Below are 15,803 nucleotides of genomic sequence, written 5' to 3'. Positions count from 1 at the left end.
GTCAGATGTAATTCAAGCTTGCTGCCAGGTGTGTGTGTATGTGTGTGTGTGTGTGTGTGTGGGACGGGAGATTTGGACTGTTAGAAGGGCGGGCGTGTGAGGGAGGGTGGGTTACATTCATAAATGAATGGAAACATCTGCTGTGCGCCGTACACAGGATTAAAGGAACATCGACCTGCGAGCACCTTTCAGGTGAAAAACGACCGGCACCTTAAAGTAACTGCCAGGTTTCCTTCCAGCTGTAAAACCCCTAATGACCATCTCAGCCAACAATGCAAACACTCCAACGGACAAAACCTTGAAAACAGAGGGATCAAAAGAAACAACAGCAACAAAAAGAAGACAAACAGAAACAAATGAAACTTCTAGTTGGAAAACATTACCAAAAAGAATGAAGTGCATTTTCTTCATATTGATGCTCTATATTCCATTGTTGAAAATCATTATATCCTTTGTCGGTTTACACTAGCACTCATACAAATAGCTGATTCATTGATAAAGTGATCAAGTGACGAAAATAAACAACTATTTTCTCAATAGACTTGTCTCTGTCAGCAAGGAGTAGTTTGTTTTTGGAGCTGCTGACTTAAATGTTATGGGCACTCATTGATGATGTCACCAAACACCTCTGTCATTACCTTTGCAGGAGAAAGAAGGTTCAAGTCTTTAGGGTCCTGGTGCTATTGGTCTTACTGTATGGTTGTCATACTTAGACATTACCCAGTGACCTAAGGCAACAACTAGATGTCTTTGGTGCTAGGTCTCTTCGGAGGATCATTGGTTACTGCTGGAATGACTATTAAATGAGCGGTTACTGATGGAGACTAAGATGCGTAACATCACTTCAATTGTCAGACAGCATCAGTTTTGACATTTTGGCCATGTGCCTGAGAGTTGAGGAGCCTAGTGCCTGGAGAAGGCCAAGGGAATGCCCACTTTCACCTAGCTGGGGCAAACAGATGGGTATTTTAGAGATGTGGTGATAGATTGATTGTCTGCCTGGGTGGTTGCTATCAAAAACCCAAGGCAGCTCCATGGTGTCATGCAAACTTGGTCCAAGTACAAAAGAGACTTCACTTGGCACTCCTTGTAGAGGTTGCCATGGAGCAGAGCTAAGGGCCCCTTCACACATAAAACAAAGATGGGCAAAAGAAGCAGAAACCGGCCAAAAAAGGGCAAAAAAACCCCCCCCAAAAAACGAACTGGTGAACCACGAAAGATTCCAGCTACTGTCAGGAGGGACACATGGTTGGACAGGCATGAACGATCCAGTGGCGATGGTTTTGTGGACGCTCATGTGCGCGTGCATGAACACACTGTGACCACATTAGAGGTGTGATACCACACCGCACTCCCACAACAGTAGAACAATTAGATGTGCAAATGTACATAATTAAAGAAAATATGTGGACAAAATAATGAGAGAGCGCAGAACAATATAAGAACAATGAATGTATTGTTTAAACGTAAGACAATGATTTTACTTTAATGATTCTGTTCTCACTGTAGAACACACACACACACACACACAAAAACACAATTTTTAATATTTAATTCCTGTTATAAAGAGCAGACAATACAAGAATTTTCCTTCTCCTGGACATAAACAAGGAAGTAATGACATGGATGACTTTTTCTTCCTTTATTTTTTTACATGAACCTGATGCGCTCGTATCATGAACACATCAGCCGCCTGTGCATGTCTCTCTGTCCAACATGCACTGAGGCGCTGGGGACCGTGTTGCAAAGGTGATATGTGGTTTTATTCTTTACCATATGAGGAGAGCCCACCGATGGACATGCCTCACGGTGGCGTTTTGTGAGGTGATATTCTGGATGTCACGATATGTGTTCCCCAGGTGTGCATAGCAATGATACAACAGTCAGGTGCAGCTTTGATTGCATGCCCATCACCATGCATGCTGAGACGTGGTTGGGGTGATCCAGTTTGTTTTTATTTTTCCCCACGTTGTCATTGTTTGCAGACACTCGTGCACCACCGTGCCTTCCACATGGGTGATTGGATGTAAAAATATGTGTTCCCCAGCTTTGCTTTGTGCTGACACCGCGGCTGTGATGTGGAGCAGCAGAAGCTGCAGGAATGCAGCACTGGCCGTGGGCGGTGGTCTGCCCCCTCCCTGCATGATTTCAAATGACATCCAACCCATGATGTGATTACATTTCAGCCATGGTCCCCTGACAAACATATAACTGTAGCGCATGTATGCGCGTGTGCCCATATTAATCAATACAGACATCACATGATCGACACATGACACACCCACCTTCCCATTAGAGCAATTCACTCACATGGATTGGCTCACGGCTCCAGGCTGTGGGGCAATTGAGTTAGCCATGCTGATTTTTCTGTGAGGCTGTCAGTTAAGCTGTGACATGACGGATGGACCATGTGGACGTTGCGATCACATGTCACGTCACGTATCTGTTCGGTCAGATGGCACCCTGGCACTGTAACATGCAGTCGGGCTGTGTTTTTATTTTTCATTTCCATTGTGGTGGTGTGGGTTTGTAATATGCCATGATGTTCCACTGCTGTCAGTTGTTCCATCATGGACATGATGGAACACCCAAAATTAGATCACTGTCAGCTGTGCACGCTTTGCTGACAGTGATCACACTGTACTGCAGCCACCATTCGCAAACTCGGCCGCACCTTGACTATAGGGTTGTGGTGTGTGTGTGTCAGGGGGAGGGGCGTCACACAATCACACACCGTCTGTGTTGTGGTGGGACACACACCTCACACTCACACACCATTTATATTGGAGGGACACATAGCACACTCACATGCCATTTGTGTTGGGGGGACACACCGCACACTCACATGCCATTTGTGGTTGTGGGGGGGCACACCACTTGCATGCCATTTGTGTTGCCGGTGGGGGACGGGGGGATGGTACACTCACACGCCATTTGTGTTGCTTGGTAATACACTTGTGGGGCACTTAGAAAATGTGGGGCCATTCACACAGTCAGCTTGAAAGTGGTCACCTGCTATCTATTTTTGTACTGGTTGCACAAATGGCCCCACCTTTTCTAAGTGCCCCGCTGGTGGTGTTGGATGTTCGTGGGTGGCACCTGGACTCCAGCTGTACCATACGTCCGACATGCCATGCGAATGCTGAGAGCATGATCAGATGGCAGTGCAATCTCATCTTGCTACTGTACGAATGGGTTTCCAGCGTGAGCGGCACGTGAATGTAAAGTGCATGTGCTGTGCCCAAATGGATCTGGCGACTGCTGTACGAGGTATTCGAGTGCAGCTCTAAATTTTCATGAGTGCCATTTGAATCCTCCTTCGTGCACCATTCGTCCTCAATCATGTTATGTGTGAAGGGGCCCTTATTGTTGTCATGTGTGATGCAAGAATGCACTTAAAGTAGACCTGCATTGAAATAAATGTGGTCAGATTTCAGAAAGAAATAGCTGATATGTATTTATAAGACCCTTGTGAATGCAGTAAAGTAAATCTGTAAGAACCAAATTTGTAATTCTGCGGAGAAATCTTCATTTAAAAATAACAAATTTGCAGCTAAAATTTAGCCCTCTGTGAAAACAATTTGTACAGCCGTATCATTTCCATGATGTCAGGGACAAGACGACGCACTCCCGCCTTCAGTTCGATCCCGCATTGAAATTGATTTTATCTGTTAATAATGTTACTTATACACGTCCTGGTTTCAACATCCAAAAGTAAGCTGCAATGAATGTGAGATACAGATCTGTGTGCTCAGATCAGCAATGACATCGACAGCGGGCGCCGTTCTTCCTCTCTCACTCTCTGCCTCCGCTACACTCGCTGTTTTAATGCGAAGCGGCCAGTACACCTGTTGCTGCAAGTACAGACTTCTTGCAGCAAAATCCACAGCACCGCACGTCTCGGCAATCGGAGCCCCAGAGCTCCATGGACGCGGAGAGAGGTTTATATATTTTTAATAACTGGGATTCTTTGCGGATCTCGCCTCCATATCCCGCGATGGTACCGGAGGTGAAAGACAGTAGATTTTAATTGCGACACCACTCAATCAAACGGGCGTATGAAAAAGTCCCCCAAAATAATTTTCAAGCACAAATAAAAGAAATGTGTACTTACCAAACGTGCCGCAAGACAACATGAAGTTTTAAAAAAGTAGATCCTTCTGTATAAGACAAGAAAAAGGTGCAGATGCAAACTGACGTAAATCCACAAATTACAATTGGCGCAATGCATGCTGGGAGAGGGTCTTGTCCGTGACGTCTCGGCAGCGTCCATGATGAGAGGGACAATTTGCGGAGGGCTAAATGTTAGCTGTAAATGTGTCATTTTCAAATGAAGATTTCTCAGTTGAATGACAGATCTGGGCTTGCAGATTTACTTTACTACATTCAGAAGGATCTCATGTGTAAATGTAAGTCATTTTTTGTTCAAAAAATCTGACTGCATTTGTTTCAATGCAGGTCTCCTTTAAAACAATGGAATCGGTGGGTTAGCCAATACGTGGCAGTTCCTTCTGTCAACTACAAACTGTTTTTCTGCCCTTGCGAGCCCAGGTCATTGCTCAGCTGGCTTGCATGTTTCCTCTACTTCTTTGGACCAGATGATATAACTTATAAAGTCTTATGTACCTTCCCATGACCTATATTCTCACAATGCAGGATAACTGGGTGTTCTAAAAATAAAAATAAAAGCAGGTAAGGGGTTTTTCTTATCTTGCTCCTTCTCTGTGGAATAGACTGCCCACTTAGATAAGACAGTCCGATTCCAGTAAATCCCTTAGATTCAGACTGAAGACACACCTCTTCTCTAAACCATATTAGATGAAGGGCATCAATTAACTGTAACTCCGGGTCAGTGTTACCTGAGTAATGTGCACACCTGCTGACAAAGATGTTAAACTGATGTTAAATTCATATTACAAGGTAAGGCCATTTTACACCACCAGCATGGTGGCAAAGTGGTCAGTGTACCTGCTAACAAAACAGAATGTGTGGATGTGTTCAAGACCATTTGTACCCATTCTTAATGTAAGGCAAAGTTGCCTTCGGAAGAGCATCAAGTGTAAAACTTGTGCCAAATCAACATGCCAATTTCTATTTGACGTGCTGTGGCAAAAAGGGCAAAGCAAAAATAATTTACTATTAAAATGGCAATGATTTCAAATATGAACTCCCTTGTCTGAGAGACCTGCTCTCATAATGCTTTCTAATTATGAACCCTCTTGCCTAAGAGACCTGCTCAACCATCTGCCACAGCACGAGCAAGCTGCTGTCATTTGTGGCATGGCTGCCATGCTGCTTAGACCACCTCCATCACCCCCTACTCCTATTTCCACAACCTCCATTTGCCAACTCTGAGCGGTATCATGGCTAAACCAATTCCTGGCCAACATCATCTCCAAATTGCCACCAACACACTCACAGACGATCGAGAAGTTTATTTTATTTATTTAAGTATTTATTTATTTTAGAGCTAAGGATGTGACCGATGAGTGACAAAATGTGTTGAAGACCGAAAACAAGCTTTGTTGAAGAGCAAAGTTCTACATATGTCCTGCCTGAGTGACAGAGATCCTACATTAACATACACCAATTCTATAGACTTTGTGTTTTCGTTGTCTAAATATTATTCATGTGTATTCATTCATGATATTCTGCCAATGCATGCAATGAGCTACAGCTATAAGGTTACAAAGGTACTTTGTGACTAAGAACTTTCAAACCCATACAATACACACATTCGTAGTTATCAAATGCGTGCATTAAATAAGTTTTCTTTCCTACTTTATTTCCACGTATGTTTTTTTAAAATTAATATATACAAACATAAGTCAGAGGTCAGAGTATAAGTTGGACCATTTGTCTGCACGCTTTTTAACACAGCTTTTCCTTGGGGGCAAGATCGACAAAAGACAGAAACAAAATGCACACCACAGCCTTTGCTGTTACTTAACAGCAACGAGGAGAACAGCTAGGCTAAGGTAAGGTAAGGTAAGTATAATATTTTTAAAGATGTATAGGAGTTTTAAAATGTTTAATTGCATTTAGTGAAGTAAATGTGCACATATTCCACTTGTTTATGTATGAAAAGATGTCTGCTCAGTGGCAACAAGAAGCAATTTACTCCAGTGAACTTTTTTGCACACTAGTTTTTAATATCATTATTTTACAGTGTTTCAAATTTTATAGGGGATAGTATTATCAGTTTGGAGACAAAATCAGAGAAGAGAGATTGAGATGGTTTGGACATGTGCGGAGGAGGAACCCAGGGTATATAGGGAGAAGGATGCTGAGGATGGAGCCACCAGGCAGGAGGAGACGATGGAGACCATAGAGGAGGTGTATGGATGTGCTGAGGGAGGACATGCAGGTGGTTGGTGTGACAGAGGAAGGCACAGAGGACAGGGTGAGATGGAAATGACTGATATGCTGTGGTGACCCCAAACGGAAGCAGTCGAAAGAAGAAGATGATTTTATGAACGCTGTATCTGTCTTTTTGTGTCATCCCCCAATGCCATTGTGCTAATGTACAATGTACGACTGTACAATGACCATAAAAATTCTTAATTGATTCCTGTTTCTCTGCTCTATAGCTGTGTATCACATGTCTAAAACAGATTTCCCTGCAGGGACAATAAAGTATATTTGATTAATTTGATTGAGTTCATTGTGCCTCATACAATAGCATAAATTATTAATTAGCCCATTAGCCTTTGCTTGCTAACTCTGTTTTTGCATTGCCAACAAATAATGCGGCGATTACATTAAATTTGCTTCTTGTCATATGAAGCAGTAGCCCCACATTTTAAAAATTGTTGTGGCTTATAAACTGATGTGACTTTAATTGTTTCCTTCATTACACATTTTTGGACAGATGCGACTGATACTATGACTTTACAAGCAGCACTGAAAATATAGTATTTACTGTCATGATTTTGATGGTTGTACTTTCTCACATATCTGCCAGGCAAAGGAATGAAAGCTGAATATAGTGCATGTTACTGCATGTTATCTGATAAAAGTAAATATAATGCCCTCCAACTGGAGCCATTCAAGAAGGCTCACATTCTGCATGTCTCTGTATATCTAGTACTGTAAAATAGTTGAAAATATGTCAGACAAGTGCATATGTCAGACCATTCGGATTATTCAAACAGCTTTTGGTGACGATCCTATGGGCATCACACAGATTAAGGAGCAGTACAACCGGTTTAAAGACATCCGCACAACAGTGGAGAGTGCGCCGCGCTCCAGTCGGCATCAATATGCTGAAATGACCAGATCATTTCCAAAGTCAATGCTGTGGTGATGTGGGACCGTCGTGTGACTATCCGAGAAATTGTGGAAGAGGTGGACATCAGCACTTTTTCGGCACATTCCACTGTGAAAGAAGATTTTGCCATGAAAAGAGTTGCAGCGAAATTCATCGGCACGAAGCTGATGGCGCAGCAACAGCGCCTCCGTGATGAAGCCTCACAGGACATGCCCTGACATGCCCAGCTCTTCCACCATTCGGAAGATTCAGACGGCTTTCGGTGGCTTTTCAGTCATGTGACTATCCGAGAAATTATGGAAGAGGAGAGGTGATGGTCTAGTGGTTAAGGTGTTGGGCTTGAGTCCAGAAGATCATGGGTTCAAATCCCCGCCTGACTGGAAAATCACTAAGGGCCCTTGGGCAAAGCCTTTAATCCCCTATTGCTCCCGGTAGTGTAGTGAGCGCCTTGTATGGCAGCACCCTGACATCGGGGTGAATGTGAGGCATGATTGTAAAGCGCTTTGAGCGTCTGATACAGATGGAAAAGCGCTATATAAATGCAGTCCATTTACCATTTACCAATCCGAATGGTTTCCACCTGTTTCTGGCAAAATTTGATGCAGTCGTGCTGCTCCAGCCATTCCGCCATTTCCTTGCACACACAAAGGCTGCTTACCAGCAAATGACGCAACCGACAGGCGTGAAAAAAATCACGCATGCACAAAGGTTCAAGGTTGGCTCATGCAAGCACACGTGATTCAAATCCATCAGGTTTTTGAAAAAAATAAAAAGGTCGGATACTTTGCTAACAGACCTCGTAAATGTGAATAAGCCCTTTGGGTAATGATAAATTGACACATTAATGATGACTGACCATTGAATCTATTTTGTTGTATATAACTTAATTTAAATAGGTTCAATAAAGATCCTTATTAATTCAATATACAATATTTTGCTCATGTTTGAAGAACGCAGGTATTTCTTTTATCTTCATTAGTTTGTAAGTAAAATACCAAATTTTAAACTAATGTGTCAACTTAAATTAAATTTAAAATAGATATAAAAATTAAATGAAAAATCAACCATCTCAGATTAAATGACATATGTTATAACTGCATATTGTGCTAAAAATAAATTTCATAAAAATTTATTTTGCCCACAGATTCCACAAAATTCTTTTATGTTAGTTACATTGATTTAGCTCAATTGACTTCTATTATTGGGAAAAGTAATTTTAACCTAACAAAGACAGATATTTTAAGGAAACTGAATACAAATATGAAGTTGCTATAAAGTGCACAATACACATCATTCACTTTTTGGAGAGTACAAGAAAGGAAGCAATTAAATTTTTCAGATAAAAGAACCTCATTATTCTATAGAGTTACAGACCAAACATGAGAAAACTATCAATCAATGAATCAACAGTATGTTGTAAAATCATGAGCTAAGTTACAAAAAATACAAAATTTTAAAAGTAAATGTCATCACAGTATATTTCTTTTGTTTTGTCTATACTGCTTAGCATATTTGACATTTCTAATTATCAAAGAAGCCTTACATTTTTTCATTGTTAATTTAGGATTTTTTTAATTATGTCTAAATCTTTTTGCACACTATTGCACCAAACACAATGATAATTGAGTAAAAGGGAATTGCACATAAACATAAATTTAGATTACAATTACAAGATGACAAACTAGAGCAAGAGCTATGGCATTTCTCAAAAGAGTATTTTTTAGTAATTATTGTAAATGTTCACTGTTCACTGTTGAAAAGGCATCATTTTGAATTCATTTTCTCATACAAAAACTACAGCAGCAGTTAAATATCCTCCTGACTACCAGGACACACACACACACACACTTTATATATATATATATATATATTTATATATATATATAATGTGTGTGTGCATCCACATCGTCAGGAGGATATGATTATTATTATTATTATTAATATTAGAAGATTACGCCCTCAATTTTCTTTGAATAAAGTAATTGATATTTAGTTGCATAAAATGTCTGCGTAGTTTTAAATATCTGAGGTGAGGCTTTCAAATGTGTATTTTCCGCTAACAGCGTGAAAAACACAGATCATTAGTTCGCAGTGATATAAAATCGACATGATCAAAATACAAATGTGAAGCTGGAACGAGACAATATTGTGCTTGAACATTTTTTTTGAATGATAAATAGTATTGTTTCAGCTCTAATAAAAAATACAGAATTTTAAAACTTAATTCTGCAAAATAAACACCAACAATGCACTTTGAATATGGTTTTGTTTCCAATTAATGCTTTATCAAAGATACTTTCTTATATGGCAAAGCATCAGCAAGATCAAGAGATGTGACACAGGGTTCTTTTTTTAATTAAAGCACCATCTAAATTGGCTTTGAAGATGACACTGTGATCAATCCTTAAGTGCAGGTGCAAGGAGTTTCAATTTGTCAGCTTCAAAGTCTTATTTTTGCTTTGCACTCTGTTCTTCAGATGTGCACAAGTGCGCGTACACGACCGCCACCCTGTTTGGGAGAAGCCCTCTCCATATGAAAAGATTAGAAACTAAAAAAAGATAAACAGCTACCTGCAAACACCTGTTCACATGCACACGCTCCCTTTCATGGTGTGTGCGTGCACGTGTGTGTGTGTACTGCAAAAGAAAACATGCACACACATGCACCTGCCAAGCACAGCAGAGTGAAGGTCAACAAATGAATGCGAGCGGTGAGGGAGACGAGTTTAAAATCTGTGAAGGGGGAACCTCCATATAGACTTTCCGTAACTCCCGATGTGCACGTTTAGAGAACATGCGTCAATGAAGCAAAGCATTCACCTGCTCCTTTCTTCCACTCTTTGAAATATGATTAGCTTTGAGCTCCTATGTACAAGATCTTTCCTACACCCACCGGCGCATGCAGACATGGTGAAATATGATTTGCTTTGAGCGTTTATGTACAAAGTCTTCGTGATGAAAGCGAAGTGAGCAGCACCGGAGTGTCTCAGACGGCAGAGACAGAACCCTTCTCAGCGCCTTTAAACGCCACAACCTGCTACGCAAACTTGAAAGAGAAGCGTGCGACCCGTTTAATCTTTTTCTCCTTGCAAGACCCAGCGTGCCCCTTTTCATCTTCCCCACTTAGCCAGGAAACACGAGGACCAGACCGGGAACTAATTAATAAAGATTAATTAATATTAAACACTATGTACGGCTACTGTCGCTGCTTCTGAGACGTCTCAGCACCTTTGAATGCACTTAAAAACTTGACTGTTCTGCAGCAGAGAAAGAAAATAAATGGCAATGGTTAAGATAAATAGAAACCTAATCTTCACTTCCAGCAGTGAGCGGCACGTTTTGCTGAGCAGAGCAGCTTTACAGTTAACTGAAAAATGTAAGAGGACCAATTAGCTTCTACAAAATTTAGTTCCACTAACTTTGAGTCCAACGAGGTTTGATGATCAAAAATGTTTGTTCACCCTAAATTTTTGTTCCCGTTCCTGCTAATCTGAAAAGCCTTGAGGAGATGAAGGACCAAGAGGCCAAGCCAGAGTAAATGCATTAATTACCTTCAATTATCATGAGCACTTTTATTTCTTAAATTTCTTGTTCATGTAATACTTCTTACACTGTGAATAAACTGCATGTTGAATTTTATTATTTGTGGATCATGATATAATTTCATCGCGTGCAGCCAGAACTGCCTGGTGCCTTTGGTAAATGAGACGTTAATGAGGCGCTGTGACTTTTTCAACTTATGGCACAAAGACAGAGACCCGGTGGGGGGGGAGAGAAGGCTCAGGTAACTGATTTGGCGGAGTCACTGTGATGCAAAGTGTCAGTGTCACAAAGGGGCTTTTCTTCAGCCACGACAAGAAATTAAAGTATTTTCAGACGTCGTTTTTGAAAATCAAGAGGCTTTATGTGGATAATTTTTCCTCAGGATGTGATGATGAATCCCACTGAAACAGACAGGTAAGACTTCATATTTACTCCGTGTGTGAATTTACCAACCCAGTCTCACAAGTTTTTTTTTCGTGCTCCCCATCACGAAATGAGTCACATTTTCGTGACGGGGTTTTTTTTAATCTTACTATTACTAACCCTAACTATTACCATAACCTAACCCTAGCCTTTCCCCTAACCCTAACCTTCACCCCCCCATCAGACCCCCCTGCATCACTTTTCGTGCTCTTGTCACAGAATGTATTCGAATGAAGTTGTGCTCCTGTTACAACGTTTCGTGGCAATATCATGAACCAATAAATTACTGTATATTTCGTGATGCTGAATCACAACGTCGTGAGATATGGTAGGAATTTACTCCACATGAGGACTGCAGCTTTCAGCCAATCATTGGACAGCTTTAATTGATGTATTTTGACTTATGACAAAGCCTGTAAAAATCCATGAATCAGACACCAGATCACCAGAGGCGTACAGTCTTGTGATCACTTTGGTCTCTGGGAAGTGGTACATTTGTATGTATTTTAGCATGATACTGTAAGAACAACTAATCTGATTCTGATCAAACTTAGCAGGTACATTAGGCGTACAGGTGCAAAGATGTGACTTGTTTTTGTTGAAGATCAGTGAATGGACAAAGTCAGAGGTCAAGCTCAAATTTCTACCCTCATACGAGGTCTGTCCAAAAAGTGACGGACCGTTTTATTTTTTTCAAAAACTATATGGATTTGAATCACATGTGATTGCATCAGCCAAGCTTGAACCTTCGTCCGCATGCGTGTTTTTTCACGCCTGTCGGTTGCGTCATTCGCCTGTGGGCAGGCTTTGAGTGAGCACTGGTCCACCCCCCTCGTCGGATTTTTATTGTCAGGGAAATGGCTGAGAGACTGCCACTTTGCTCCATGAAATTTTTTTCAGAAACTGAGCTGCTCATGGCGCACAACAAAAAAAACACCTCCGTGTTGGAAACCATTCAGAAGATTCAGACGGCTTTCGATGGCTTTTCAATCGAGTGAGTATCCAAGAAATTGTGTAACAGCTGGACATGCCACAACATGTCCTGTGAGACTTCCAAGACGGAGGTGTTTTTTTTGTTGCGCGCCATGAGCGGCTCCGTGCCGACGCGCGAAATCCTCCGCACATCTTTCATTACAAAATCTCCTGTAACAGTGGAATGTGCCGCAAAAGTGCTATGTCCAGCTCTCTTGCCATTTCTGTGGTAGTCACATGATGTCCCGGATCAACACAGCGTTCAGTTTAGAAATGATCTGGTCGTTCCAGCCTGTCGATGGCCGCTTGGTGCGCCGCGCACCCTCCGCCGCTATGAGCCATCTTTAAAAAGGTTTTAACATCCGTGTGACGCCGACAGAATCTTCACCGAAATCCATCTGAATCTTTCGAATGGTTTCCAACTGGCTGTCTCTAACAGTTCGAAGCACGAAGGTTCAAGCTTGGCTGATACAATCACACGTGATTCAAATCCATATAGTTTTTAAAAAAAATAAACTTTTACTTTTTGGACAGACCTCGTACTAACATATAAGAAAAAGGACAATTTTATGGAAATCAGGTATTTCAACACTTTGTATATTAATTCGTGTTGAGCAGAGGGAGATTTCATTGTAGAAACAGTTGATTAAGAGCATCACTCCATGCGCTTCTTTAAATGATTTTGTGATTGAATGTGTGTAGTTTTAACAGTAAGACTAAACACAACTATGTATTTTTATTTCTTTAGAGATCTTATGGGAAAAAAATGTGCATGTGCATGATTTTGATTTTCTGCATTCAGGCATTTTTACTCTCATTTTATGTGTCTTGCACCAAGGCAGTTTTAAAACTTTGGAAAATCACAGAGAGTTATACCACCATTCTATCCTCATCTCTGCTCATAATCTCTCAGTGTCAAATACACAGCTCCCATAGTTCTCATAGTTTTATAAAATGTCATAAAGTCAAGCCATTTTGCCATCTTTCTATTGAATAGAAACATGCATCACTTAGAGAATCAGTACTTAAAACTGGATCGCTCCAAAAGAATATCACTTTTTCAGTGCCAATGTACACTGTGACTATAAACAAAAAAAAAACAAACCTCCAGTCAAACAAATACAAACAAACAAACAAACAACAAAAAACAGGACGATCATATGTACATTATGCTCAAAAATTATGCTGGCCAACAAACACATTGTCACACACAAGCAACACACATTCTCAAACCTTACAGCAACAAGGATACGGTGCTGCCGGAGTAGGGCGATATGTCAGCCATGTCTTGCAGATCCCCACATTCAGACTTGATGAGGGACACGGACAGACTCTCTGGCCCATGTTGGCCTGGGGAGCCCTGTCTGTGGTGGTGATGGTGGTGGTGGTGACTGAGATGGCCCCCTCCTAGGGAAGCCATTTTGGTTCTGAGGCTAACTGTTTCCCGAGTCATGTCCATGGAATCAGGTGAAGATCTGTTATGATCCTTGGGTGCAGGAGGGTAGCCAGTCCCACCTCCATGAGAAGCAAGTGGGCTCTGAAATGGATATCCCATGAGTGGGAGGGGAAATGGGTGACGAAAGGATGGAGGGCTGAACCCGAGTGAGGCCGTGAGGGGGGAGGGGTGGAGGGAAGGATGGTGAGGAGGCGGAGGAGGAGGAATAGAGTGGTTGGTGTTCTCGCCTCCTCCTCCACCAGACTTTCGCACCACCAGTGGCAGTGCCTCTGTTTGGTCATTGTGAGTCAGGATTCCACTCAGTCTGCCGCTCAAACCGGCAAAAGAATCCAGAGGACTGGGAACGATGACATCTGTAAAACAGTGCAGCCTCTGGTTGGAGGAGTGGTAGTTTGAGTTCGGACTGCTGTCACCATTCAGACTGAGGGCCAGGGCACTGCTCCCAAAGCGTGAGTCTGGGGTGAGAGGAGGGAGGGGACCAAAGGGAGGGGGGCAGGAAGAGGAAGAGTTGGAAGAAGATGAGGGGGCGGCTGGTGTGCTGTTGTGACAGCCATGATGATGACTCCCAGCCTGTTTGGGTGAGGAGAAACCCTTAACGACAGTGTCGACAACCTGTGATACAGCACAGTTCAGTTCCTGCTTCAGGGTCTCTGCTAACTGCCTTCCTCCTTCACCCCCTGTTGCAACCCCTCTCCTCTTCACCACCCTTTCTCCATTCCTCTCCTCTTCCTCCCTGCCATCCACTTCTACGTCCAGTTCTCCATCAATCAAGGCCTGTTCTCTGAGGAGAGCTCTGGCCCTGTCCAAGAACAAGCCAGGGTCCAGCTCTGATAGGTGGTCATGGCTGCCCTGCACCCTTTCCCCATGCCTCTCCTCCAGGCCATCTGAACGGATGCTATCTTCTGACAGGTTGCCATCTTCTTCTCTCTCTCCTTCACGGTCAGCCTCTCCACCTTCACCATGTTCCTCTTCTTCCTCTGTCTCTGAGTCATAGATCTGGTAGAACTTTTCCTGTAGCTGACGCAGTTGTTTCTGAACAACAGAGGATAGAGAAAGATAAGTAGTGTGAGGGCGCAAGTATACTTCGAAAGGCTAAAGGCTGAACAACAATAACTTTAAGGAACTAAAGTCTTTTTATGCTTTTCCATGCAGGTAGATGACGTTGCGTCCAGAAGTAGAATTGGCATGACGAGTCAGAGCCACTAATGGAAGAAGAAGTGAGAGGATAAAATGTGAAAGTGAGTTTAGCATTAGCTAAAGCTTGATTAGCAAAGAAGAGAGACAATAATAATTGAGTCATTGTACTGTCATTTGTTGTGACTCTGTGGATATCTGTGAACAATTTGGTCATGTTTTGTTCACTGATGAAGGTTAACCAAGAATTAACAGATGTGTAGTAAAACACCGTTTATACCAAACACTGGCTGTATCCCAATTCAGTGACTGCACCCTTCTAAGGCTACAATTGGCAGCCGCCTATGTCATAAGTTGTACGACTAGGCTGTCCTATTTCAAAGGCTTGTAAAGCAGCTGACGTGTGCAGTCTTCTCTCCTCCGAAAATCAAAGATACCCTACGTATATCTGTCGCAGCCCAAACAATCCCATGAGTCATGCATTTTTTTTTCTCATGACAAAATGGTTGGTAAAAAAAGTAAAAAAAAAAAAAAAAAGACAAATGAACCCTTAAGCACTGAAAAATGATTGCTAAGCTACAGGTTTCAGCCACTAAGCTAACGTGTTGCATCCATCTGTCAAGGTTGCCTGGTAACAGGCATCTCTCATTTCAGAGTGGTTTGTTCCAGCCATTGCTGTGTCCTACAAAACTTTTCAGGCCTTCAGACACAGCGATGGCCGGAACAAACCACTCTGAAATGAGACCGAGCAGTGTTACCAACTCCTCAGTAAGAAAAGTAGCTATTGGCTGTCCTAAGGGCCCCTTTACACATAACACTATTTAAGCAGACTAGCGCACAAAGGAAGAATTGCATGCCATTCGTGAAAAATCTGAGCTGCTTCGAACGCCTCGCACACGTGTCACTACAACTATTCACACACCACAATGATGGCTCAGTGCACAGGACGTGTCACAGTACAAAACACAGAGACCACAACCAGGACAAGTATATTAATAAGTACTA

At 42.1% G+C, this 15,803-nt stretch overlaps 1 protein-coding gene across 1 annotated transcript in view; it reads right to left on the bottom strand.

Moving 5' to 3' along the window:
- Positions 1-15,803, bottom strand: part of prox1a (prospero homeobox 1a) — a 65,459-nt gene that overhangs the window by 22,662 nt on the left and 26,994 nt on the right. Inside the window, exon 4 of the mRNA XM_034175475.1 lies at positions 13,461-14,696. Within this exon, the coding sequence (XP_034031366.1) occupies positions 13,461-14,696 (1,236 nt within the window). The remainder of the gene's footprint in view (positions 1-13,460; positions 14,697-15,803) is intronic.

Source organism: Thalassophryne amazonica, chromosome 1 (genome assembly GCF_902500255.1).
Source record: "Thalassophryne amazonica chromosome 1, fThaAma1.1, whole genome shotgun sequence".
NCBI classification, from domain to species: domain Eukaryota; kingdom Metazoa; phylum Chordata; class Actinopteri; order Batrachoidiformes; family Batrachoididae; genus Thalassophryne; species Thalassophryne amazonica.
The sequence above is the reverse complement of the archived record's forward strand: the minus strand, read 5'-3'. Positions and strand labels throughout refer to the sequence as shown.